The sequence below is a fragment of the Penicillium pulvis genome (genome assembly GCF_028828015.1).
Source record: "Penicillium pulvis strain IBT 33274 chromosome Unknown scaffold_8_segment0_segment0, whole genome shotgun sequence".
Taxonomy (NCBI): domain Eukaryota; kingdom Fungi; phylum Ascomycota; class Eurotiomycetes; order Eurotiales; family Aspergillaceae; genus Penicillium; species Penicillium pulvis.
Genome location: NW_026643080.1, coordinates 2,428,378 through 2,454,193, shown reverse-complemented (window position 1 = coordinate 2,454,193; position 25,816 = coordinate 2,428,378). Strand labels below are relative to the sequence as shown.

The following is a 25,816-nucleotide window of genomic DNA, read 5'->3' as shown; positions in this document are numbered from 1 at the left end:
ACATGCTAGGAAACAGTGAAAGAATAAATGACAAGGAATGAACCGTTTATAAACGGCAAGGTTATTATTTCGGGGCGACGGATTTCCCGTGTGGAGATTTGGAAGTCAGCGATTGTCGTATCCGTCGAATCTTGGCCCACCACTCGCGGTCTGCAGTTTTCCGGCTCTCTTCGTTCTCCTCATCAGGTGCAGACTCTGGCAAGGGTGTACTGGGTCGACTGCTTATTGTATCCATGGATGCCACAGATCGGAGTCTTCGACGGTGCTTGACCTTGCATGCCTCAGCCACGACCTGCCATCCACTGCGCAGGCCATCCACCTTTTCATTTGGCTTGCCAGAACCGCTTTGTGACACTCCGTCAATCCATGGGCAGTATTCCATGTGTTCCAAGGCCACATCTAATGATGTATAAACTGTGACATCTCCGTTTTCCTTTGGCTTATACATCCAAAGGCCCAGGCGGCGAAAGCAGGCCTTGCATCCGACTAGCCCTGCAGCCCCATCGGCCACAGAGTCCCACCCAAAGAAAGCCAACGCAAGTGCTTTCCGGTTGACTTGTTTCGACGGCTCTGCTGGAGGCTGTGGGGCAAGGGCCACATTCTCTCCATTGGCTTCGGTTTGTGAATTTGTCTCCTCCGAGGCTGTCTCCGAATCCTTGAACCACTCCACAGGCAACAATTTGATGAGATCATCCAACTCAAATCCCTCGGGAGTTTCGATAACATCTTCGGTCGGTAGTTTATCACCCAGCTTCACAATGTTCACATAACGATCATGCAGCTTAGCTATGGCCGCGTCTGTGTTTGCTAATTGCAAGTGTTGAATAGTAGCTGGAAAAAGTCAGAATCGAAGTCGAAGGGATGGCACTCGAACACTTTAAACATACCGTCACAGCCTTTGTTCCGCCACGGGCAGTTCTCACCATGGGCTTCACTTAGCTGCTTTGCATATTCGTCCACCAACCTTGCGCCTATTTACAATCATTTAGTACTTAGCCACATGAAGAGAGAGAAAATTTGAAGGAGTTGAACTTACGGACTTCCTTGCGCTCCTGAACCTTCTCCTCATCGTATCCATCCAGCTCGTCGATTTCGTCGGGCAGCTTCACGACCGCCGAGCCGCCACACCCACTGACACAGCTCACTCGCATAGTATCAGAACAAATCCAACCACGCTTGGCCCACTGCACCTCATTGATCGGTGCAGGTTTAGAAGTCCATCGGTCCACCCGGCGGAAAGTCTCCAATCTTTCAAGAAAAGCATCGCGGTCCCAAGGAAGAAAAGTTGGGCGCTTCGTTGAAGATGACGATGACGTTCGGGATATTGGGCGTGAGAGCTTCAATATAGAATTGCGCACGGAAATTGGGTCCGAATTGTCGTTGCTGGCCAGACGGACCTTCTTGATGGAGAGGTTGGCGGGTGGGCGGTCTTGCGCGCCTGCGGCAGCGGGTGTTGATGCTGACGTCGAGGGTTTCGGGGCATTGTCGGGATTGAGAGGTTTAGATATAGATTCTAATACTCGGTGGAATTTCCGTTTCTTTGACTCCACGGCGTAAGACATGGTGGAGTTGAACGATGAAGTTGTTGTCAGACAATGCGAGCGCTTCGCGATCTGGAGCTGCGGATGAAGTACAGATAGGTGCCTCAGGCATTATGACATTGTACCACCAATTACCTCGAAATCTCTGAGTTGCTCTGTACTTTATTTAATCAATCAGCATAGCTTATACCGATAGATATCTAAATGATCACGAATTTAGTCCCCTTTCGACGAATAGTTGAAAGTAAATAGTATTTGTGTCTGCAGCAAATCCCTCATGTCTGATTGGTCCCGCAGTTGAATGACCCGCAACAATCGCATGATCTCCGTAATCGAGGGTTCGCTTTTTCTTCCTCTCCGGTTTCTCCCCTCATTCACCTTTGTCATGGCTTCTCTGGGCACGTCTCTGCCATTGTGGCGGAGTCTCGCGCCCCGTCTATCCAAAGACTTATTGACATGCCGCCAATGCCTTCGAACCCAGGGCTACGCCGCCAAATCCGTCCGCCGATATGGTGCAATGCCTCCTCCCCAGCCGAACAAAATCCGATCGTCCCTCTTCACCGATAAAAACCGCCAATTCTTCACTCACAGTCTTCGCCAGTCTGCCGCTGCACCTGCCATAAGTGCAGTTGCAGAGGGTTCCACCAAGGCAAAGTCGCGCATGCCCAAGCTCAGCTCCAAGTCCGTCGCATACTGGCTTTTGGGCAGCGCAGCAAGTGTCTTCGGTATTGTGGTTTTTGGTGGTTTGACTCGTCTTACTGAATCTGGGTTAGTCGATTGAGCACATGCCCTGTGAAATGGACTAAGGGTTCGAGAAAATCGAGATCTGGAAGCTGACGGGATAATCTTGAACACAGGTTGAGTATCACCGAATGGCGACCTGTCACCGGCTCCGTGCCCCCAATGAACGCGGAGGATTGGGAGTCCGAGTTCGCAAAATACCGTGCATCCCCCGAATTTCAGCTATTGAACCCGCATATGACTTTGTCCGAATTTAAGTCGATTTACTACATGGAATGGATCCACCGGCTTTGGGGCCGATTCGTGGGTCTATCGTTTGTCCTGCCCGCTGTCTACTTCGTCGCCCGGAAGAAGGTCTCCACGCCTATGGCTTGGCGTCTTTTCGGTATTGCCAGTCTGATTGGATTCCAAGGTTTCCTGGGTTGGTGGATGGTCAAGTCTGGATTGAAGGATGATCTCTTCGCGCCTGGAAGCAACCCCCGTGTGAGCCAGTACCGATTGACCGCTCACTTGGGTGCTGCGTTTACCTGCTATGTCGCTATGCTGTGGAACGGTCTCGCTATTTTGCGCTCTCACAGACTCATGAAGGATGCCGCATCTGGATTGAAACAGCTTGAGGCTCTGCGTGACCCTCGCCTGGCAATCTTCCGTCGTTCCGTCGCTGGTCTGGCCCTTCTCGTCTTCACCACTGCCATGTCTGGTGGTCTTGTCGCCGGTCTGGATGCCGGTCTCATCTACAATGAGTTCCCCTACATGGGTAAGGGTTTGGCACCTCCCACCACCGAGCTATTTGATGCCCGTTACTCTCGCCGCGAGGATCGCTCTGACCTCTGGTGGCGCAACATGCTTGAGAACCCTTCCCTTGTCCAGCTTGATCACCGTATCCTCGCTATGACTACTTTCACCTCGATCATGGCTCTGTGGGCCTACAGTCGCCGCTCCCCAACTGTGAGGCGCCTTTTGCCCGTTCCTGCCCGCAAGGGTATTCACGGTGTCGTGGGCTTTGCTTTCATGCAGGTTGGCCTCGGTATCTCGACTTTGCTCTACCTCGTTCCTACCCCGCTTGCGTCCGCCCACCAGGCTGGTAGTGTGTTGCTTTTGACTTGGGTCATTGTATTGGGTAGCCGTGTCTGGAACCCGTCTCGCACCGCGAAGCTGTTGCAGATGGCTGCCAAGGGCCGTGGCCAACCGGTTTCCTTCTCGCAGACCTATTCGCGCTCACCGGCGTCCTCGGCTGCCTCTGCCGTGAAGCAACTGTAAGACAATTGCTTGCATGTATGAATACGTTGATTAAGACGGAATTCTGTTTAAATTACCGCCTTGCTGTTCTGATACCATCTCCATTCCTGTTCCGTGGATCTCATTTATCATCCACCTGTATTAGTTACTATTGTCTCCATCATATTGTACAGAAACCAACATTCAAACAAGCTTTTCATTCATTCTTAACTAAACACAAATACATTTTCTGCTCTTATGACCGCTTCAATTTGAACAATCTTAGATACAGTAATTCAAATTTGCCAATACACCTTCAACCATGAATCTCATAACTCAAAACACCGAGTGCGACTGCACATAACTCGTTTGGCTAACCTGTCTCCTCATTCGGCCAGATCAATTGGTCGCGCCCTGCGAGACGGGTTCCTTCTTGGATTCTCAAATTCCTCGCCTGCCATCTGGGAAGCAGACATCCAATCCCCCCGCAAATCACCAGGCCCCTGGTGGGTCATCAAATGCCCAGCACCGCCGATCCCACTCTCCGCGGCAGCATCAACTGAATCAGGGCCGGTACGCCCCTGATCCAAATGCGCGTCTCCATCTCGCCTTGGTGCACCATCGAATGAGATATCAACCAAAGTGTTCGCTGCCGCGCGTTCTGCAGCGAAGTGCTCAGCTTCACTCTCACCATGGGCAGGGGCAGGGGTAGGAGTAGGCAAGGGGCTCATTGGTCCACTTCCGCTAAGGGCATGTCTGGGAGCTGGCATTGAGGTATCCAGCAAAGATGGTGAAGAACGTCTCTCATCGGCGGGAACATGAGTAGAAGTGAAGGACTGATGACTTCGATTTCCACCACGTTCACCAAGGCACTGTCGGCAGCACTGCCAACCGCAAGAAGTACAGCGCGACATCCCATCTCTGTTGCGATTATTGCACGTATCACACTTTGCGGTGTGGGCAGCTACGTCGGTGAACTCGACAAAGACATCCTGTCTCTGGTTGTTCTTCAGACAGAGGGGTAGTCTGTCATGGTGTTGTCTTTCTGGACCTGCTTTGCGTTCTTTGGTTACTTTCTTTTGACGGGGCCCGCGGGGCTTTTGTATCGCCACTTCGGGTGCTTTTGTCGACTTTTCAGATATTTTCGATGGAGTGGTCTCAGTGCTGTTGGTTTCTCCTCTTTCCGTCTGGGGTAAGACCCTTTCCGTCTGGGGTGATACTGTCGTTGAGATGGGTGGGAGGGGGCTTGAACGATGATCATCCAGGTATGGGTTGAGTAGATTGGAGATAGAGAGAGGCGGAAGGACTGTGTGGTATCCCTGTTCATCTCTCAAATATTAGTGAATGCGGTTTATATATTTCAGTCGAAATAGTGATGGGGACACGAACCCATGTAGGGCTAGGCGACGGCAAACGACGTGATTGGTAGAAGGTCTAATATATAAGTAAGCTTTCACTTCCATATACATTGAGCTAAATCGAGTAATGGTACTGACAGGAAAGTTGCGTATTGGTGGTTCTTGCACAAGACTCCATGGATATTCCAAGTGATGTCCTTGAGGTGCTTGTATAGGACTGCCATGGGTGGGTGCATTGGTCAGGGTTTGGAGTGGTTTCGATGTAGTCGTGACACTGTGAGCATGATGCGGGCATCCTTCGTGAGGGCAGACTTCATGCCCAGGGGTTGGATGAGCTATAGCCTGGTAGCTATTTGAAACATGTTGCTTTGAAGGCCTCTCCTGCGGAGGATCGGAGGCAGATCTTTTACTCATGACTAGTAACAACAAAGGGCTTGATAAGACGGGTAGCAAGTGAAAGAAATCTGATGGAATGATGAGATGATGATGGGAAGATAGAGAGGTGATGGAGAAAAGGTAGAGATTGAAAAAGGAATCTCTTTTATGCACGACTTCACGGTATCTCCCAGATTATCATATTCAAGGTTGAGATGATTCTCACAAACACGGTGAATTAAAATAGATAACTGTTTTATACAGAGAAATGGGGAATATAGATGGTCCAGTATGAATAGCGTGAAGTAAAGCAGCATAAAGCTTCGAATATTTTGAAATACCTAGTGTGTTCTTATCTGATGCATTCCTCGTAAAAACCGTTGTATCCGCAAGGCCAAATGGCCACAAATCCAAGATATACCAATCCAACTCAGAGATTCATTTCATTTATTTGTGGGCTGCAGATTGCATGTTAGTGACACTGGCTCGTGAAAATTACAGGAGACTAATAACATACGGATTCCCTCCTCAGGCTGGGGCTCAATTCCAGCAATCTCGGCAGCAGACTTGCCCTCGGCGTGGGTCTTATCCTCCTTCATGAAGGGGAAGGTGAGAACTTCCTTGATACTGTAGTTGTTGGTGAGGAACATGACAAGACGATCGATACCCAAGCCCCAGCCACCAGTGGGAGGCAGTCCGTACTCAAGGGAGGTGCAGAAAGTCTCATCAACCAATTGCGCCTCGTCATCTCCCTGGTCCTTCTGGCGGGCTTGCTCCTCGAAGCGCAGACGCTGGTCGAAGGGATCGTTCAACTCAGTGTACGAGTTACAGATCTCCTTTCCGATACAGAAGGCTTCGAAGCGCTCGCAAATACCGGCCTTCTTGCGATCGTACTTGGCCAAGGGGGACATCATCTGGGGGTGACCGAAAATGAAGGTGGGGTTGATGCAGGTATCCTCGATGAATTCACCAACCATCTTGTCCAGCATGCGGGCATTGGTGAGCGGCGGTGAGCAATCAAGGTTCATCTTCTTGAGCATCTTCTTAAGGAATTCATTGGTCTCCTGGGTGTGGAGCTGATCACTGGGAGGGAACTTCTCTCCGCAGGCCTCCTCCAAGGCCGGCATCATCTCCACTCGCCGCCAAGGAGCCTTCCAGTTGACGTTGTACTCCTTGCCATCCTGGCTGTGGAAGACAGTCTCATATCCACCGGTGAGCTCCTTGACCAAGCCGGAAACCAGCTCCTCGGTCATGTTCATCAGGTCGTACATATCAGCGTAGGCCATGTAGAATTCACAGGTGGTGAATTCGGGGTTGTGGGTCAAATCAATTCCCTCGTTACGGAATTGTCTTCCAAGTTCGTAGACTCTCTCAAGTCCACCAACGATCAACATCTTGAGGTACAGCTCTGGGGCAATACGCATGAAGAGGTTCATGTCATGCTCGTTGTGGTGAGTGACGAAGGGCTTGGCGGTAGCACCACCGGCAATGGCGTTCATCATAGGGGTCTCAACCTCAGTGAAATCGCGAGAGTCGAGGTAATGACGGATGTAGCTGACGATCTTGGCACGGGTGCGGAAGATGTTGCGAGAGCGGTCGTTCATGATCAAGTCCAAGTAGCGTTGGCGGTAACGCTGCTCCTTGTCCTGGAAACCGTAGTGCTCGGAGGGGATGGCGTGCAAGCAGGGCGACAGGAGAATGACCTCGGTAGCGAAGATGGACAGTTCACCATCGGCGCGGTTCTTGGGGGCAGTACGGCCGGGGAAACCGACAATGCCGACAATGTCACCACGGCGGAGGTGCTCGTGCTGGTCCTCAAATGGCACGCTTCCAGTGGAGTTCTGGGCCTGGCACATGACCTGGATCTTGACACCCTCGGCGCGAATGTCGTAGAAGTTCAGCTTGGTACCAGCAGAACGCTTGGTGTAGATACGGCCGGCGATGCGGATAGGAACATCGGGCTTCTGCTCGCCCTTCTGGAGGCCCTCGTACTCCTTAAGGAACTCGCGCAGATCATTGGTGACATGGAACTTGTGGGGGTAGGGATCCGGGTTCTTGGTCTCGCGCAGCTTGTTGATTCTCTTGCTGCGGATCTCGAAGTATTGCTGTGAACAAAGGAACAATTGTCAGAATGTCAATTGAGGAACAACATAGGTCATACATACGTTAGGGCTCAAGTTTGACTCCTCGTCCTCGGCAGAAACCTTCTTCTCAGCCTTGGGAGGAGCAGCGGCCTCCTTCTCCTTCTTCTTGTTCTCCTTCTCACGCAGCTTCTGGCGTCTCTTCAATTCGGACTTGGACACCTTCTCGCCGGTGACCTCATCAAGCAGCAGGTTGGCCATGGAGGCCTCAGCCTCCTTAACAGGGTTGGAATCCGCCATGATGTATGTTGGTTGAGGGATCAAAGTGGATGGTGGGATAAGGAAGGAGGGGCAACCGAAATTTTGGGCGTGAGTCACGCCGGTCGCTCCTGATTGGCTACAACCTAACTACAGAGCGCAAAGCTTCCGTTATGATTCATAGATTCAACGAAATTGTACAATCTGATGATTGTTGATATGATTGAGGCTTACTTGAAGTACTTTACTACTCGGTTTAAGTCATTTCAATGCGCTAAATCTATGACTTGGTCAATTATGGTGTTACTACATCGGGGGCTTAGGGCTTAGGGCAGACTAGTGGGGCTTTACCCCGCTGTCCCCATCTCCCGAGAGCTACGGAAGTATAGACGTCGCCAAAATGTAAAATGAAGCATATCTGCCATTTTAACAGTTACTGGCCCTATTGATTACTGGGGTTAAAGCATGGTGTGGAGGGTGCGTTTTAGGGGCCAAAAGTACTTTGTTCGGTCCTCTTTTTTGTATCACGATGCACATTTGCAACCTTGGAACACGGAGATCGATTCCATTGATCTATGTATAATAAGCCTCTTCTTGGATGAACTGTACATTAGTCAATGCATCAGTAGTATACTTGGAGTTATTACGGTAGCTTACCTAGTCAGGTAGGTTAGACGATTATATAGTGCCTCGAGGCGATATTTCAGGAGATCAAATCCAGAAAATTTTGCGCTGAGCTTTATTGCATGTTGCGAACTCCTGAAAAGAATTGATAGACGAAGAAGTCTCGAAAGCCATATCATGTCATCCTGAAGCTGTAATTGATATGGTAGAGTTGTAGTTAAGCACCAGAGGAACATCATTCGACCATCTAGTAGCAGCATGTCAACAAGAGAGAAGGGAAAGCTCCGAGCTGAATGTTTGCAAGATGTCGCAACACACCTGAACCTCTCACCTCACTGAATCATCTTCCCCTCGTCTATAAATTCATCTTTCTTTTTCAACTTCTCTTCTTCCTCTCTTCCTTCTTCCACCCTCCACCCTCAACTCAACCCTGCAACTTCTTCATTTCTATTGTTCCATCCTTCGCCCTCCACCCTCATCGAGCAACTTCAATCAACATCCTTCCTTTATTTCGACTTGATCCCCTCTTTGTCTTGTACCATCAACGAAGGACGAGGGCCACTCTCAGTCCATCGTCCTCATCGTCTAACACAACCCTCTCCCTTCTTCCATCGCCTCTACCTTTGCTGTTACTTGAGCTTCTTCTCATTCTCTTCTTTTAAACATCGACGGAGGACGAGGACCGTTATGTGTGCTCGTCGTCGCTCCCCTACCCCAAAAGAAGAAGACTCTCTTATCGTGAGCCCACCTCGCCTGGGTCCAGCCCACTCTCACGTCTCACCTCACCAACGACCTCCTCACCCACAACTCTCTCGATCCATCACTTCGAGAGCTACAGGAATTCTCCCAATGTCGTTTACAGCCCCGCCTCCTCCTGAGTCTGGCAGCTTGCCGGCTCCAGGCTCTCTCGACAGAATGACCCTCAACATGCGGGACCTTGTGAAAAAGGTTCAGAAGTTGAGCCAGCTGGGGATTGAGGACAACCAGATTGCCCTCCCAAAGGTTTGTGTCGTCGGTGACCAAAGCACCGGGAAAAGCTCCTTAATTGAAGCCATTTCCGAAATTCGTGTTCCTCGGAGCGCGGGCACCTGCACGCGATGTCCAATGGAGATCGTTCTCCGGGAGTCCGAGCCCGATCAGCCTTGGAGATGTTGCATCTCCTTAGTCCGCGGAAGTCTTTATGATCCGCAGAAGACTCTAAGATCAGTGCTTCCGAGAACAGAAAAGACCGAGTATCTCGGTCCCTGGCTTCGCAGAAATCATCTGGACGAGGAAGAGTTTGTGACTTTGACGGACAAAACTCAAGTGCAGGAAGCAATCTGGTGGGCGCAATTGGCGATCCTGAACCCCACGTCCGACTCCCAGGAATATGTACCCGGCAAGAATTTCGGTACTTCGACCGCCATGGAAGTGAAGTTTTCCCCAAACATCGTGCGGTTGGATATATCTGCTCCAGACTTCCCTAATTTGTCGTTTTACGACTTACCCGGCGTCATAAACCAGGCGGATAACGATAGCGAGAAGTACCTGGTAAACCTTGTCCAGAAACTTGTGAAACAATACATCTCACAGGAAAATTGTATCGTTCTCCTCACTCTCTCAATGACAGATGATGGTGCGAACTCGAGCGCAGCCCGGATTATTGGGGATGTCAAGGGTGCCAAGGACCGCACTCTTGGTGTCCTTACCAAACCAGATCGACTCGCCATCACGGATGAGTCTTACCAGCAGTGGGCTGAGATTCTGGACGGTCGAAAGTTCCCTATTGGTCATGGTTACTACGTCGTATGCAACAATCCAAGCCCCGACGTGGATCATTCGATCGCCCGGCAAGAGGAGGAGGTTTTTTTCGGTCAACCTTTTTGGTCGGGGAATATGGCTGCATACCAAGACCGTTTTGGTGTACGGAAGCTGCAGAGCGCCCTTTCTGATGTGTTGATGGCACAGATCCAGAAGTGCCTGCCGTCGATCATCAAGCAGATTGATGAGAAGGCAATTCGCATCGATGAAGAATTGAGGACTTTGCCGGATCCTCCAGCCGATAATGTCCAGCGTATTCTTATTGAGAAGGTTTTGACGTTGGGCCTACGCTTTAAGGGAATGTTCAGCGACGGACCTGACCCCGAGAGCAGGATGCTTCAGCAATCCTGGAACAACCTTGTGCTCGATTTCCAGAAGGCTCTCGAGAAGACTCAACCCCGCCTTCGTCTCGGAGCGATATCCGACTCATATCAAATGAGAGAAAGGTTGGATCTTGACTTGGAAATGGGGGTTCCAAGCACACCTCGGGGGAAAAGAAAGGCAGCTGCCGTGGAGGAACCTCCCCGGAGCGCGGAGCCGAAGGCTCAGCAGCCTTCAACACCAACACCTGCAAAGGTATTTGTGACGAACCATTTTTCGAGGTGGGAGACCGCCCGGAGATTTGAGCTAGAAGAGATTCGTTCAATCAAACAAGAGTGCCAACGGGCCGGGATCCCCAATCAGATTGAACCCAGTGCGATTCAGACGCTGAACCGCGAAATGGTGATGCACTGGGGGGGAATCGCAAACGACTTTGTCCGTGCCTTGCACCGTGTGGTTGGAAAAGCCATATTGATGACACTTGACAATGTGATCGCGGAGTACCAGCAGACTGGTCTCTATCGGGAGCTCCAAAAGCTCATCAGTGAATTCTTGGAATCCATCGAGGCACAATTCGCCGAAGACGTCTCAGCTTATTTCGAGATGGAGCGTGGTAGCACCCTCACAATGGCGCAAATGGAGCATAAGGAGCGCACAACTCGCTCTCTAAAGCTGTTAACAGAGCGCCGTGACCATGCACGAGCCAAATGTTGGCTCAGACTTCGTGGCCGCCCCGACGACGATCACACCAAAGTTCCTGCCTCCGAGCTCGGGCCCGACCCTTTCTCTCAAGAGATTGAGATGATGGCTGTAAGTCACTATTTTCAAGTTTGATCATTTCAGAGTACTAATTATTGCAGAACTCGCGTGGCTACTATGAAATCGCTCGGATGAGGTTCACCGATATGGTGTGCCTGTTAGCAGAGTCCAGGGTCAAATGGAAGTGCCGAGATCAACTCCAACAGACCCTAGAAGCTCAGCTGAAAGCTGCAACTCCAGACCGCTGTAGTGAGCTCATGGCTGAAGACCCTGAGCGTGAAGCTCGACGAAGCTATCTTGCAAAACAGCGAAAGAAACTGAGCCAGGCTCAGGAATGGCTCGCTACCGTCTACAACGTCGATGAGGATGAGGAAATTGAGGCTCCGTCCGACGCCACCATGGGCGATCGAGAGGATCTCCAGGACTGGGATGATACTTTTGCGTAAAGAAGCTTGTGAGATCGGTCATTTTGTTGAGACGTTGAAATTTCGTGGATATTTTTGCTATGGATGAGTTCTGATGAGATTGCGGGCTCCCGATGGTTGTGACAGTGGAAGAAGTGATATTACGAGGATAGTTTGTGTGTTTGATGACCGATATGTAGGACTGTCCCTGTTCTAATGTCTGTGGTGTTGTATCATGTCCTATTTCGGGGAAATTTTGTGGATTTGAACTTTGATGATGCTTGAAAGAAACACAAAAAAAAACTTGATAACTAGAAAACAATAAAAAAAGAATGAGGGAATATCCTTTCACGTGCACATCACTGACATAAGTCCCCGCGCGGCTTTTCAGCGTTCTTGAATAAATATTAGGTTTGCAGTCCTTCTCGCACTCTACATCTACCTACTATAAGCGGTATTTGGAATGCCTCAATGGACCTTTCAAGGCCGGCATATTACCTCAACAGCCGACGTGCACGTGGTCGTGAGTGCCTGACCAGAATATGTTCAGCAACCACAGATCCTAGAATGATATCAGTATACACTATATCAATTCTGGGGACTATATACTTACTACCCGGTAGTTTGTCACCCAAGTAACGACAAGGCTGCGCTTGCAATTTGCCGACCCATTCACGGAAAGAAATGCGAGCTCGGGCACTATCATAGCAAGTGACACTGCTGTCCATTGAGCTTGGCTTTTCACTGACATCACTTAGACTGTCCATAATAATGATAGGATACCGGCGGAAGCCGATCGCCTCCATAGAAAGATAATCCAGGGATGTTTGATCAAGCAGCATGGCAAATATTTGTCCCAAGGCTCGGTTTATCGGGTCCTTCATTACGCCAAGCCATCTTATACCAAGCGTGATAGCTTCGTCATCGGAGATTAAGAGTGGCTTGTTATTTTCATTGAAATTCACTGATTCTAAACGCAGCGACTTCAGCGTGGGTGCTGCTGTGCGTAGGAAGGTTTAGAAGCTATAAGGGGTGGTTTCAATCCAGCAAAGATGGAGCTCAGCAAGCGGTGTGAATTTGAGACGCTCGGATATTTCGGTAAAGTAGCTAGGGCTCATATTTCGATTTGGACTACATTGTGAGTATGTCAAGACCTTCAAAAAAGGTGCGGCCTCGACAAGAATGTCACTCAGTATATTGATGGGATTCTCGTCTGGACTTTGTGCAAGTTCACAGAGATGTAGATCTTCCAGCTCTCGTAAAAGCGAGGCAATAATTCTTGTGTGTCCTGCGAGACTATCAGACCTGTTGCCGTAAGGGCTATTGTGGTAGCCATTGCATGTATGGAGCGTTCTGAGACGGCGATTGTTAGTGACCACCGCTTTTATTATTGCCGAGAAGGCCAGGACATGATCTTGCCCAACCGTGAATGGACCACTCTTTGGGCCGTGCCGACTGGCCTTGGAGGAAGATCGCAAAACAAAGGTTTCAGGTTCTCAAAGCGTGTGTCACATTCGTGAGGGTATTTGCGAAGATTTTGGACTCCGTAATCTGAAGAATCTGCTGATATTGCCTGGTATTGTGTATAACATTCCTCCAGGTCCACTCCCAGTGTTCGGCATGCTTCTGGGTGTCCGGTGCGTCGAAACGCTTCCAAGCTCAACTGATATCGTTCCTTGAACAAGTTTGGTTTGATCCATACCTCTTTAACTCGTACTCGGAGGTCCTCATCTGCGGCGAGACGTTCTAACCGACGTAGGCTATCGCACTTGACGGATATGCAGATGCTATTGAAATATCGTTCGACAAATTCCTCCCATGATTTCGTGTAGAGTGAGTTGCAAGAGTTGCGAAGTGTGCACCAGTCCGACAGTTCGAGATAGCTGCAAATCTCATTCACAAGTTCCGTGGGGACTCTGGTGATGGACATGTTGATACAGGATGAGCCATATGTTGAAAGAAAAGGATAGACTCAAGATTTGGGATTTTGGGGGGCAGTTGTGACAGTTGTGACACGTCCAATGCAAGAAGAGCACAAGTACCGAGTGTTTCTAATGAGAAATTGAGTTATGCCTACTTGGTTAAGAATCTGCATTGAATCGCTTAGCGGTAAGATTCTTGTTTATTTTATTTTTGTTTTTTGTTTTTGTTTTTGTTTGTTTTCAGGGCAAAGTCGTACATCCTGGAGTAAATCTGTATAAGTCGGTGTAATATAGACCTAGGGGGGTGTGACCTTTGGCATTTAGCCTGTAGGATAGTTTAAATCAAACTAAGACTATAATAGCCAATCGTGAATTCCAGTCGATAAACTAAGTGTATGTGTTCGGGTCGATCATCCCGCATTGTCAGGTGAGCCACCGAAAGCGTCTTGTCTTGGCGCCCGGAGCTCTCACTGATTCCGGCCACCTGGTGTCTTCTATTAATTGTCTCTCTTTCCCTTACGACAATCATGCTTCAAGTACCTATTCGGGAACAATCTAACATGGCCTCTACTAAGGCTGTGATTCTGGTATGGTGGCGCAATGATGCTGCACCTCCCTCACCGTATACTGACACATCAAACAGGTCGGAGGTCCCTCGCGGGGCACTCGTTTCCGCCCATTGTCGCTCGATGTGCCTAAGGTGCGTGCTTGACTTTGCTCCAATTCCCTGTGATTCTACGCAGCAGATTGGCCCTGACGCTTTCTTCCTGCTTGTTAGCCCCTTTTCGAAGTCGCCGGTCACCCGATCATTCACCACTGCTTCACCGCGCTCGCCAAGGTCCCCGATGTGCGTGAGGTCATTCTGGTTGGATACTACGATGAGAGCGTCTTCCGTGACTTCATCAAGGATGCCGCAAAGGAATTCCCCCAGTTCCGCATCCAGTACCTGCGGGAATACACTGCGTTGGGTACGGCCGGTGGTCTGTACCACTTCCGTGATGCGATCCTCAAGGGCAAGCCTGAGCGCTTGCTCGTGTTGAACGCTGATGTCTGCTGCTCGTTCCCTCTGGGCGAGATGCTGCGTCTGTTCGAGGAGAAGGATGCCGAGGCTGTCATTTTGGGTACGCGAGTTAGCAACGATACCGCCACTAACTTTGGTTGCATTGTCTCCGATTCGCATACCAAGCGTGTTCTGCACTACGTCGAGAAGCCCGAGTCGCATATCTCCAACCTGATCAACTGCGGTGTCTACCTCTTCGCCACCGATTGCATCTTCCCCGCCATTCGTAGCGCCATTAAGCGCCGGAACACTCGTCCCCGCATGCTCTCCTACCCCTCCTCCGATAACCTTGAGTCGTCCTTCGTCGCCTCCCACGGCGATGACGAGGATTCCGAGAAGAGCGAGATGCTCCGTCTGGAGCAGGACATTCTGTCTGATCTCGCTGACAGCAACCGCTTCTTCGTTCACGAGACTAAGGACTTCTGGCGCCAGATCAAGACCGCTGGTTCGGCTGTTCCTGCCAATGCCCTGTACCTCCAGAAGGCATTCCAGGCCGAGTCGGAGGAGCTCACCGCGCCCTCTGCCATGATCGTGCCTCCGGTCTTCATCCACCCCACTGCCACCGTTGACCCTACAGCCAAGCTGGGACCTAACGTCTCCATTGGACCCCGTGTGGTTGTTGGTGCTGGTGCCCGTATCAAGGACTCCATTGTCCTCGAGGATGCAGAGGTTCGCCACGATGCCTGTGTTATGCACTCGATCATTGGATGGAGCAGCCGCGTTGGCGCCTGGGCCCGTGTTGAGGGAACCCCTATCCCCATTGGCAGTCACTCTACCAGCATCGTCAAGCAGGGCGTCAAGGTCCAGAGCATCACTATCCTTGGTAAGGAGTGTGGTGTTGGCGATGAAGTCCGTGTGCAAAACTGTGTTTGCCTCCCGTACAAGGAGCTTAAACGGGTATGTTTCTATCCACAACCTGACCCCATTGTCATACTAATGATCGATCTAGGATGTTGCCAACGAGGTTATCATGTAAACACATGTGAATTTGGTCTTTGGTTCTTGCTTCGAAAATACTACCCCTACCTATCTTGTTCATATCGAGCGACCTTCATTTATTTGTCTCCAATTCGTGTCATGGGATGGTCATTTGCTTTGACACCGTTCATACTTTTCTATCTTTTTACGTTAGAATGCAGCACATTGAAGTCGTTAGAGACAGAATCTAATTTTCTATCTACCATGTCCGGTGTCATTTCCAAACTTTTTACATACAAATCGGGCATCAATAGGGAAATCCAAAATCCCATAACGCCGTCATGAATACAATCATCAGTAAAAGCCAAGCAAAATGAAACCTCAATGCAGTCTCCACATAGAGACCAATTCAAAACAACCTCCTCGAAATACCAACGAATGACGTTGGAGCCACAAAATCCACCAAAATCAACAGCGCAATCACCGATGCATAATAGGATCATACCCTGTCTGCCCCCGTCTACTCATCCCCGGCGCCGCATCATAATACTCCGCCGCCTCACCCGCATGACTCTGCTCAAGCGTGTGCGCATAAGAAGTATTTTGATGCCTATACCCACCCGTCATAACAGGTGGCACAGCCTCATAACCACTAGCCGCATCCCGCTCACCAGCCAACTTGAGTTCCATATGATCCTCAGCCGGTCCCGCAAGTCCATACGCGCCTAATCTGTTCTGGCGCCGACGGACGATCCCGTCTAGAGCCAGCAGCGCGATGTTGGATGCTGTAGCGAGGATGGTGAAAGTGAAGAGGACCTTGTACATCCTGCAGACGTTTTCGCCGGTCGAGTTTCCCCAGTACTGGGTTGTGCAGGAGGTCAGGATTGTGTGGGCCATGTTGTAGCTTAGGAGGGCCAGACCGAGGGCCCAGAGGAGGAGAATGAGGAAGTTTAGGATTATGGAGAGTTTGGTGTTGAGGCTGCAGGCGCAGTTTATGAGGGATGTGAAGATGACATTTAGAAGGGAGAGGAGGGAGACGATGAGGAGCTGGGATCTGTTAGTATTATTGATCTATGGTAGTAGTGTGGTGGTGGGGTTTATGTTGTGTTGATGTTGATGTTGATTGTGGTTGCTGTGGAGAACTTACAATAAGAAAGGCGAAAGGTAATTTGTATCCATCGGCGTGGAGATGATAGATAAAGACGGCGAGGATGATAGCGACTATCAGGGACGATAAGAAGTTAAGGATACGGATTCCATGGAAAGGAAGAGCCGGGTAATCAGATGGTTTGGAGCGCATGATGTGTATGAAGGAAGAAAGAGCGGTTGCCCCCTTGTTTATTTGTAGTAAACATGATCGGCGTTTCCTGACACGTTGGGGCGTGCGTCACGGCTATTTTTATCGCGGCTGTGTACGTATGAGATGCAAATTCTGGGGCGGTGTCCGCACTAGACTCTTGGCTTAATTTGTAGCTTGTTTCTTAATTTTTTTAGTTTCAGTTTTAGTTCTAGGTTTGTAATTCGTTGATTAATGTGGTTGTAGTTTAGTAAAAGTATTCCTGAAGCACAGATCAGACAGTACCAATTTGGAGTATATCTGCCGGAGAAAAATATAGAGAAATGAAGACAAAAGAAACCGCGATTAATAATTAAAGTCTTCATAGAGGACCTTTTTCCCCTCCAACCAAGTCAGAACCCTTTTTTGCAATCCAGTTCCTGCACATAGATACCAAATTTCAGCCAACGAAGGATCCAAATCATCAGCCTGCATCCTGCGTTCCTCAATACGTGCGCCGGACGCCTGGATGGTATCATATACTGAGCCAAGACGATCATCAATATCCAAACTAGGACCGGTAACAAAAAGTGTGGTGGAAGTAGCCAACTGGGGCCATCGCTGGAATATATCATGCACCAGCTCCATATCATGAATCGATACCGACCAAAACAGGCGCAGACGACCAATATCAAGATCTGGAAGTTGCCCAATCAGAGGTGTGATACCAATTCCACCCGCGACGAAGGGTAGAATCTTGTCATTATCTGTGGACAAACGAAAAGTACCTCCAAATCCTTTGAGGGGCACTTTCAGTCCCGCCTGCTCGTTCGCACGGAAAAGATAATCGGTAACTTTGCCGTGGAGACGAACCGTCAGCTCGAACTCGTTAGCGGGGAGATTTCGGCCTGGGTACGAGGATACGGTGAATGTTCGAATATAATCATCGTTCAAACTGCTCGGGTCGTCATCGCGCATATGGCTATAACCCATATTCAACTCCTCCTCGAATGAAATCGTGGCATATTGTCCCGGGATCCAGGAAATGGGGTTAGAGCTCGAGACACGGAATCGTAATCGTTTGATCGTTGGTGTGATGGTCTCTTTCTTAATCAGGGTCGCTGTCATATCCCCAGCTGCCTCGGCATCAGGGATTCCCTTCTCCGTTGGAAGAAAGCGGACGGCTGGGTTATACGGAGAGAGCTCGCCGGGCACGCCACGAAAAGCTAACCCATTTCGCACGAATCTTGCCGCTGTTATTGTCAGTCGTATGGCAAGGTTGGATCGCGGTAACACTTCGGCGGCTTCTTTGCCGACGAGTATTTGCGTATCGCCCGTGACGTAGAGAACATCTCCGGATTCGAAGTCTGGAATCACCCATCCGGCTCGAGGGTTAACCTGCAGATTTCCTAGTGTTTGGTAAAGTCGGTTTCCTGAATATTCGGGATAGACGAGCACTGCGCCGCTTAAGCTATTGGATTCGACTCGTACGAAACCTGGAGGTCCACCACGATGATTCGTATCCATGTCTGTTTTTCCATGAGCCGAGGAGATGAATATCATATCTGCGCGGGACAGTAGTTCGATGGCTGCTTGAGTCAATTGGGGTGTATCGGCAAGTATTGTCGGGGCCGATTGAGCGGGGAAAATGTGCTTCTTGTTTAGATATTTGGGACAATTCCCGAGACTTTCTTCGATCTTAACAACTAGTTGTGCTTGTGCCACATCTCCGTCGTTTAGTGATCCTGCCATCATTCGGCCAAATAGTTTCACCCTTAGTCGATTTTCCAAATCAATCGCCAATCCAGAAACCATTTTCCCTGATGGCGAGGACGGATCCTCATTAGTCGTTCCATTCTGATTGCCGAGTAATTCTTTGACCACAGGGTCGCCTTTGCTGTCAACTAGTGTCCGAAGCCCAATGATAGACTCAGCGATGGGGCCCGCGAAGCCTGCTTGGCCACCCCATAGTGTCGACCATGGCCGTCCCTCTGCATCTAGCGTACCGAGTGCAACAAGGGGTGCCCTTTGTAAGAAGTCTCCCGCTCTGGGACTCAAATATGGCACCGATGGGTTGTCAAAGTCGGGCACCTTAAGTAGATGATGCATCGTATCTTCGCCATCATGCCAGGGCATCGGGCCATTTATGATCAAAGGCATCTTGAGATACTGGTCTGGATTTAATTGAGATGTGTTAGAGATGATTCGCATCCATGTGAAGTGAAGATGTTTTGTACAGCGTTGCGGCACGTTCCAGAAGACTATTAATAATCAGTATGGAAGTCACTTCGTATCCATAAGCGTCACTCGAAACAAAATGCATCCAATCATAAAGCTTTTGCATATTTTCAGTTAAATGTCCATAGATGCTATGCCGTATTTCTTCCCCTCATAAATGCATTCATTCATCATGTTGATCTCGCTACCAAAAGCTGCGTAGCCCCAAGCTCCATATTCTGGATGCTCTCAGCCATACATTCCATCCCACTCCTCCTCTTCATCTTCCTCCACGAGCTTCTTCCTCGCCTCTTCCTTCTCGCGTAGCTCCTTAGCGAAATCCACCCGATCAAGCGGGCAAGTACCCCGCAACCGCAACCAAGGCCGCACACACTCCATATCAAAGATGTGGGTGGGGTGGCAAGGCAATTTCACGACAAGGGGGTATTCATCTTCCAGGAAAGGATTGCCGCAGATAGGGCAGCTTTGGTCAGGCTTGAGTGAAGCTTTGGGAACACGATCGAGCACTAGAGGATATCCAAGTCAGACAACGTTTAATGTAAGATGTATGCATAGCACAGGGAAAGACGTACAATCACAGAATTCCTCACTCACACCCTCTACCTCCCGGGGTGGCATATCGGCCTGGCTAAGCAAGTTCTGAATCATCTGTGTAAGAAGATCCTCCCCTTCTGCGCCCCCAGTAGCGGCCTCGCGTCGCATCACCTCGAACGCCTCGGCGAGCGAGTAGAAAGCTGCGCTTACATCTCCCGGCACAGGAACTGCATGAGGACGGTGGTCGGGGTGGTCTGGGTCTGGGGAGATCTCAGAGAGAGTTGCAAAGAAGGTGGAGAGGTCAGGGCGGCGGCGACGCGTCGTAGATTGAGGGTTTGTGGCAGGGTCTGCTGTGCCATGTTCAACTGTAGGTGCTCCCGTTAGGTTAAATCTTGTTTGAAGGGTTGGATTTCTTTTACCTTCGTAGGTCGACATGGTGTGTGTTATGAGAGTTTGGGTTGCGGAGAAGAGTTTGTGTGCGGGGAGATCCCGTCTTGTGGTGAGGGTTTGTGGCACCGAGTTGTTTGGTTTTGTATTTCTTCGGTGTGACGAGGAGTAAAAAGGAAATCAGGTGAATTTAGAAAGACAGAAAGCAATTGAAAGATGAAAGATGCGGATCGGAGGCAGCAAAGCGATAACGCGGCGCGGGGAACATGATTGGGCCGTGCGTGGAGCTTCTTTATCGTTCGATTACATACTCTTCAGGTACATTTTCACAAGATGTATTTCAATCATGCCTTTGATCTAACAGTAGGTTTTCATTCAAAAAAGTTATAGTTATAATAGCATAAAAATGAAAATACCGTCACTTTCGGTCGACAAATGTGCAATTCACATTCAAAGCCTACACAACGCTGAGAGAGATGTATGGCTCCTCAGTGAAATGCTCTGGCATCGTATAAGTAATGTTGTAGAAAATAAAATCATTCACAGTCTGGTCGGTGTCATAGACAATGCTGTAGTCAGCACCAGCATTAGTCTTGACCTCTAGAGATAGACCAGGCAAGCCTTCAAGTCCAGTCACATTAAAGCCATTTCGAACGTTGAGTCCGCTGAATAAGAAGTTGAAGGACACTGGGCTACTCGATGCAGTGGCATTCGGGTAGGAGATTTTCAAAGCTTTCGGAGAAGCTACAGCATGAATAGACGATTCGGTCACCCAATGCGAGACGCATCCAATCTGGTAATTGTCGATCTTCCACTGAATAACAGCAGGGCTAAATGCAGAAGTGCTCTCTGCTGGTCCTCCAACAACATGCTCAGCAACAGTCTCAGCTCCAATAGTGATATTCTTAGACATCCAAGTAGTGATGTTTCGTGGATAGGTGTCGAATGGTGGAGAATAAGCCTGACCGGTAAAGAAGTGTTCCCCAGGGAACCTGATGAAGTTGGACTTCGATTCTGCGGAGAGATACTTCAGCATCTCCGGCATGCTAAGAGCAAATAGCGGGTAGAAGGCGAAATCATCTTGATGATACATGCCCGATGTTCGTTGCGGGAATGGAGCATATTCCCGTCCTACCGCTCCCCAGATAACTGCGCCAACCAAAGAAGTGTATTCCTTCATGTTGTAGCCATAAGTGCGATCCCAAGGGCCGGCAAGATTCTTTAGATTCGCATTATAGAGTCGGGAAATATCATTCCAGGTCGTAGTCAAGACCTCCGGAGCGTATTTCTTCAATAGACTGTCCTCGGCGGCATATTTACTCCACAGAGATAACGCCCACATAGAGACACCGGCATAGGTTGGGGAGTTGAACTCAGAAAGAGTACGATGCTGGCTCCAGAGATCGTAAAACTCCTGTGCAGAATTCTCCCCAGCCTGTGTCAAGTTCTTATCGCCCATCCGTGTACCAACCCAGCTTACTAGGATGGTCCCCATCAACCACGGATTCGAATAGCAGGGGTAAAGATTATCGCCATCGACTCCACCAACGCGGTATAGATCCCCCTTTGCCGCAATAAGGAGCGATTTCTCAATCTTGGCGACCGTCGCAGCTGGGAGCAGATGTTCATAATCGCTGAGAGCCATAAGCCAAGCGCACCCCACGAAGTCCCGGATGTTAGGATCCCACTAGCAAATTTGGTTAGTTGACACAAAACTAGATCAGAACGGGAGTGGCTTACTGAGGTATACGGTCCGCCATTGACGTATTCTGGCGTTCCAGGCTCGGGCTCCGACGGCGAGTGTTGGTAATCTCCATACCATTGCCAAGCAGGGTTGAGATATTGCCCTGAGATAACGTTGTCAAAGATGCGCACAGCTCTCGCAACATCCCCAGGTCCATTTCTGGCCAGTAACTGAGTTGCATACCAGCCGCTGTGCCGAGTATCGTAACGACCGTCATTGCTAGCTGCTGCAATCAGGTAGCCTGCTTCTTCGTCCCAGAAACCGTCGTTCCACTCAATTGCGGTATTGAACATATCATCGGCATATGTCGTGCCAGTCGAGTTGGCACGTCCGGTAGAAGATGGCATAGCCGACACCACTGTAGCAATCTGGGCTATATTCAAAGCCCAAATGGCGGTTTTTAGCTTCATCGCGATGCTTGAGGTTGTATACTCTGTCCAAGCTGAGGGAAATGGTGTGGAATTCAAAATGCCAGGAGAGTGGGAAAGCTCCTTGGGTACCTAATAAACCCCCACTATTGTCGGGACATGTTAAACTTATTTAAATACTTGGCTCTCTGGTCCATTAATATGGGACGATCGTTTGCAGCACCGAAAAATGCCCGCTAGGTTGGAATAGCGCCATCCGACGTTTCGCCGGTCTCCGGCACGATAGTTACTATCCTGCATGATATAGCTTCGTTGATTCCATTAATTTCACTCTCAACCCTGAAACGAGCTTCCATATATGCATTAGCTTGAAGCTGTCATCACTTATCTGCTTTCTGCACGGAGAGGTTCCTGCTTATCCGAGATCGCCTATCTTGAAAACGCTGTTTTTCTCCGGGTTCGCCGGTGATCACCTCGCCAATGACAAAAGGAGAACCGACTCTCCGTATTTAGTGTTTTGCCGATTTGATGGAGACGGACTTCAGCTAAAAATGCAGATCTCTGAGTATTTCCACCTATCCGGCTTGAGTGGATGTATACCCCGCGCCCAAGCACGTTCTTAGTGTGGGGAAATAGGGATCGTCAGACTCCTACCAAAAAGAGATCAAGATAGCGTGGGATGAAAACTTCATGAGTCAAGTCATTATGTAGTTGCATAGAAGAGGCGAATTGTTACCAATCACTTTCGCTCCAAGGTGTAAGTATCCGTTGTGAACGGTAAGAAAACTTTTGTTGACGCTATGTACTGGATATTTGAGATTTGACATCAGTCATACTAACTACCAAGGTAATTTTTACCGTTGCCTAGTTGTTCTCTTTAGGCCGAAGTGCAAGTTTACCGGCCTGGTTGATCATAGCCTCATAGCCATTCTTCTCCAGAATGCCACCATCATTGCTGACAACTTCCCGAGCTTCCAACTCCTCCACCAGACGCTGATTCTCACGGTTGCCTTCTAACAAGAATTTCAAGCACATGACAGCATGCTCCTTGATGTAAAGATTATTGGTGTCAAAGTTGGTACACGATAGGATGGCCTCGACACCACCGTAGCGACGAATCTGTTCCTGGACCTCGGGGCACTTCCAGACCAAGGAAGAAAGGACCAAGACAACCAATTTCTTGAGGTTCCGCCATTCGAATTCCGAGGGATCTTCGGTGATTGGAGGGGATTCCGGGCGTGAGTCGACGCTGCCAGCAACATTGTCAATCGGGTCTGGGTCACTTGGGTCATAAGGACGCTCAACGGCAACGGGTGCCGGTGATGAAGGTGACTGGTCGTCTGGTGAGGTGCTACGAGGTGGGGGTGGTGGAGGGGGAGGAACTGAACCATAGGATAGAGAGTTGAGTTGACCCTTGGGGATGCTGGCCTCTAGCTCCTTGATCAAGGTTACTAAGTCATAGACAATCTCCCATTTCACCAACAGATTCTTCCAGTCGTTGTTCTCGGTAAGAACGGCGAAGAATTCCAGGAACTGATAGACTCCCTCGTAAACCCGTTCCATATCCCACAAGTTGAGAGGGAAGTCTTCCGGAAGGGCACGGTCCGCGCGGATCTGGCCTTGCAGATAGATCAGAGCACATGTTTCTGGGATAATATTACCGCGGAAGATGGTAAAAATGTATCGGACCGTGAGAATATCAACCCGGCTGAGCGGTGATGGGGTTCGAGGAGTGCTATTTTGAGATGAGCCTGTCACCGAGGCCGGGGAGTATTTGGCACGGAAGATGTGCGTGAGAATCTTGATCACTACTGCCTGGGCTGGCGAGATGATATCTTTAGGCTGACCAAAGTCAGAGTAAGCAGCTGACATAAGCCCGTTTCGGAGTACAGCTTCCATGATCTGGACCATCATTTTGAAATAGAGCTCGTCATCTGGAAGGTCCCAGGCTGCGATGAAGATCAGAAGCTCACGGAGCAAGTTGCGACCAGTCTCCTGCGCAAGAAGAATGTGGCAGCGGAGAGCCTGCATGTTTCGCGAACCATTTCTTTCCCCGCCCTTGAGTCCAAAGCTATCCACGATTCCTGCTTGAACAATCATGGGCAGTGCTTCAATTTCAGCAGGGCCGAGGACAAGAGGGATGTCGGTCAAAAGGCCCCGCTGTTGATCGCCGGGGCGGCCACGGTAGTCATCGTCGTCTTCTTCATCGTCCACTTCTGGGCCATCATCAGGACCGTCAACATCATCTCCCTCATCCTCTTCATCCCCTTCAATGCTTCCATCCGCGTGGCCTTCCAGGCTGTGAGAGTCATCATCGCCCACCGTTCCTGCATCGGCCGTATCGTAATCCGCATCACCGTCGCCCAGGTGGGACGACTCCTGAAGACGCGCCATCAATTCATCCTTGGCCTCCTGCAAAGTCTCTGCTGCAGATTGAGACGACCGAGGCATGCTGGTGTCGTCCTCTGATACAGGGCAATCCAACAAATAATCGTCGACCTCAGGCAAATCAGCCCAGCATAAACGTGGAAATCCTGCGGTCATGCTGCGGTCAATAGTTAGGATAGTCTTCTTTTTCGTTGGCCCATGTTCGTCTTCTTCCGTCAGCGCAGGTGGCATTTCACGGGCCCGATCCTGAAGATCAGACCATCCATCTACTTTCGCTCCCAGGATTGAGGTTAACGCAGCGCGTATATATTTGACTTGCTCTGGATCTCGTCCCATCTCTTGAATATCAGTTAAGTCCCTCCCCAGGATCTTCTCCATGTGGTCCTTGATGTTTGCCAAGAGTAGCATAGCAGCTTCTTCCTTGATTGTAGAGGGCTCCCGCGGAAACTTGGCGATAGTTTCCAGCAGCAAGTCTTCGGCGGTTTGGTCATATAATGCCCGGATGGGTGGGTTAATTACACGCTCTCCAATCTTCACAACAGGCGCAACCCCCTCGGCCCGAGCGGTAGGGTCCAACGCATCTTTGGGTTTGATAATATTTGTATCAGCCGTAGAGTGATACCCGAAAAGATCTAACCAAAGAACCATCTTTCGCTGCTCATTGTGCATAATGAAATTATGCAGATATTGGAGGCAGGTTATCAGCAGGCGCTTGTAAAGATTGACCACCTTCTGCCAACGTTCTTCGTTGCGGGCATTGGTCTCGCCGTCAAACCCTCTAGCTGTCACTCGCACACAGGTATCAATCAAGGCGAGAATCCTTTGGTCAAAGCCTTTCGCAGCTGCCAGATTCTGTGCCTTCTTCGTCGTGGCGAGCAAATTCCGCGCAATTGTGCACAGGTCGTTAAGACGTTCGATATCCTTCACCAACGAAAAATAATTATATGCTATGAGATTTGAAGAGGAATGTTCGTAGGTAGCGGATGGGCTCTTCCATGCGAAAGACTGCGACTCGAGGACGGGAATCGCCTTCGTCAGGACATCTGTAAGGCCCTGCCAGATGTCTGGAGACATACCGAGGTTGTGCCTGAGAAGGGTTAGTATCAGCACAACTCAAACAAAGGTCCAACAGAAAAAATCCCATGAGGCAACATACCGAACTTCACTCTCCTGGTGTGTTTTGTACAGGATTTGCTTTCCAGCAGCCAGCATGTGCTCCAAGCGTTTGTCATCAATCATGCCCCGGGCTTCATAGTGGCTCAAGGTCCCAGCCAGTATCACCTTGAGCATTAGCTCTGGCGGTGTACATAATGGTTTGGGGTCAGCCATATTGGCGTCAAGAAATACCAGCGAGCACAGGCGAATCCACGGTGGGATGTAATCAAATTGATTGAAGATCTTATTTCCCACCGCCTCATTGACCGCCCGCGGGGAAATCACTAATAATTCCTTTTCAGGACTAGCTCACTGACGGATGTAGGCGGTGAAGACTTGTGTCTTA

At 49.7% G+C, this 25,816-nt stretch overlaps 13 protein-coding genes across 13 annotated transcripts; 3 read left to right on the top strand and 10 right to left on the bottom strand.

The window, feature by feature from the left end:
- Positions 1 to 64: 64 nt before the first annotated feature.
- Positions 65 to 1,562, bottom strand: N7503_010338 (uncharacterized protein; the record flags this gene model as incomplete). Its single annotated transcript, XM_057069884.1, has 3 exons — positions 65 to 831; positions 888 to 971; positions 1,037 to 1,562. The coding sequence occupies 3 exons, from the start codon at positions 1,560 to 1,562 to the stop codon at positions 65 to 67; spliced, it is 1,377 nt and encodes a 458-aa protein (XP_056916495.1).
- A 364-nt stretch (positions 1,563 to 1,926) lies between these two features.
- cox15 (cytochrome c oxidase assembly protein cox15) lies at positions 1,927 to 3,542 on the top strand (the record flags this gene model as incomplete). Its single annotated transcript, XM_057069883.1, has 2 exons — positions 1,927 to 2,309; positions 2,399 to 3,542. The coding sequence occupies 2 exons, from the start codon at positions 1,927 to 1,929 to the stop codon at positions 3,540 to 3,542; spliced, it is 1,527 nt and encodes a 508-aa protein (XP_056916494.1).
- Positions 3,543 to 3,886: 344 nt separating this feature from the next.
- Positions 3,887 to 4,270, bottom strand: N7503_010336 (uncharacterized protein; the record flags this gene model as incomplete). The annotated part of the gene is made up of 1 exon (XM_057069882.1): positions 3,887 to 4,270. One exon carries the CDS (start codon positions 4,268 to 4,270, stop codon positions 3,887 to 3,889), a length of 384 nt encoding a protein of 127 aa, XP_056916493.1.
- A 1,235-nt stretch (positions 4,271 to 5,505) lies between these two features.
- Positions 5,506 to 7,642, bottom strand: N7503_010335 (lysine--tRNA ligase KRS1). Its single transcript, XM_057069881.1, has 3 exons — positions 7,399 to 7,642; positions 5,751 to 7,338; positions 5,506 to 5,691 (listed from the first exon to the last, which is right to left on the bottom strand). Exons 1-3 carry the CDS (start codon positions 7,612 to 7,614, stop codon positions 5,681 to 5,683), a joined length of 1,815 nt encoding a protein of 604 aa, XP_056916492.1. The 5' UTR covers positions 7,615 to 7,642; the 3' UTR covers positions 5,506 to 5,680.
- Positions 7,643 to 9,045: 1,403 nt separating this feature from the next.
- On the top strand, positions 9,046 to 11,522 carry N7503_010334 (putative dynamin GTPase; the record flags this gene model as incomplete). Its single annotated transcript, XM_057069880.1, has 2 exons — positions 9,046 to 11,127; positions 11,178 to 11,522. The coding sequence occupies 2 exons, from the start codon at positions 9,046 to 9,048 to the stop codon at positions 11,520 to 11,522; spliced, it is 2,427 nt and encodes an 808-aa protein (XP_056916491.1).
- Positions 11,523 to 11,974: 452 nt separating this feature from the next.
- Positions 11,975 to 12,322, bottom strand: N7503_010333 (uncharacterized protein; the record flags this gene model as incomplete). The annotated part of the gene is made up of 2 exons (XM_057069879.1): positions 11,975 to 12,042; positions 12,094 to 12,322. The coding sequence occupies 2 exons, from the start codon at positions 12,320 to 12,322 to the stop codon at positions 11,975 to 11,977; spliced, it is 297 nt and encodes a 98-aa protein (XP_056916490.1).
- Positions 12,323 to 12,867: 545 nt separating this feature from the next.
- Positions 12,868 to 13,410, bottom strand: N7503_010332 (uncharacterized protein; the record flags this gene model as incomplete). Its single annotated transcript, XM_057069878.1, has 1 exon — positions 12,868 to 13,410. The coding sequence occupies one exon, from the start codon at positions 13,408 to 13,410 to the stop codon at positions 12,868 to 12,870; it is 543 nt and encodes a 180-aa protein (XP_056916489.1).
- Positions 13,411 to 13,893: 483 nt separating this feature from the next.
- Positions 13,894 to 15,644, top strand: N7503_010331 (mannose-1-phosphate guanylyltransferase). The gene is made up of 4 exons (XM_057069877.1): positions 13,894 to 13,989; positions 14,046 to 14,102; positions 14,181 to 15,359; positions 15,412 to 15,644. The coding sequence occupies exons 1-4, from the start codon at positions 13,930 to 13,932 to the stop codon at positions 15,436 to 15,438; spliced, it is 1,323 nt and encodes a 440-aa protein (XP_056916488.1). The 5' UTR covers positions 13,894 to 13,929; the 3' UTR covers positions 15,439 to 15,644.
- A 216-nt stretch (positions 15,645 to 15,860) lies between these two features.
- On the bottom strand, positions 15,861 to 16,680 carry N7503_010330 (uncharacterized protein; the record flags this gene model as incomplete). The annotated part of the gene is made up of 2 exons (XM_057069876.1): positions 15,861 to 16,427; positions 16,528 to 16,680. 2 exons carry the CDS (start codon positions 16,678 to 16,680, stop codon positions 15,861 to 15,863), a joined length of 720 nt encoding a protein of 239 aa, XP_056916487.1.
- Positions 16,681 to 17,022: 342 nt separating this feature from the next.
- On the bottom strand, positions 17,023 to 18,816 carry N7503_010329 (putative oxidoreductase, FAD-binding; the record flags this gene model as incomplete). Its single annotated transcript, XM_057069875.1, has 1 exon — positions 17,023 to 18,816. The coding sequence occupies one exon, from the start codon at positions 18,814 to 18,816 to the stop codon at positions 17,023 to 17,025; it is 1,794 nt and encodes a 597-aa protein (XP_056916486.1).
- Positions 18,817 to 19,122: 306 nt separating this feature from the next.
- N7503_010328 (uncharacterized protein) lies at positions 19,123 to 19,863 on the bottom strand (the record flags this gene model as incomplete). The annotated part of the gene is made up of 3 exons (XM_057069874.1): positions 19,123 to 19,400; positions 19,467 to 19,793; positions 19,848 to 19,863. The coding sequence occupies 3 exons, from the start codon at positions 19,861 to 19,863 to the stop codon at positions 19,123 to 19,125; spliced, it is 621 nt and encodes a 206-aa protein (XP_056916485.1).
- Positions 19,864 to 20,272: 409 nt separating this feature from the next.
- N7503_010327 (uncharacterized protein) lies at positions 20,273 to 21,969 on the bottom strand (the record flags this gene model as incomplete). Its single annotated transcript, XM_057069873.1, has 2 exons — positions 20,273 to 21,502; positions 21,556 to 21,969. 2 exons carry the CDS (start codon positions 21,967 to 21,969, stop codon positions 20,273 to 20,275), a joined length of 1,644 nt encoding a protein of 547 aa, XP_056916484.1.
- Positions 21,970 to 22,791: 822 nt separating this feature from the next.
- N7503_010326 (Ataxin-10 homo-association domain-containing protein) lies at positions 22,792 to 25,644 on the bottom strand (the record flags this gene model as incomplete). The annotated part of the gene is made up of 2 exons (XM_057069872.1): positions 22,792 to 25,402; positions 25,472 to 25,644. 2 exons carry the CDS (start codon positions 25,642 to 25,644, stop codon positions 22,792 to 22,794), a joined length of 2,784 nt encoding a protein of 927 aa, XP_056916483.1.
- Between the last annotated feature and the right edge of the window lie 172 nt (positions 25,645 to 25,816).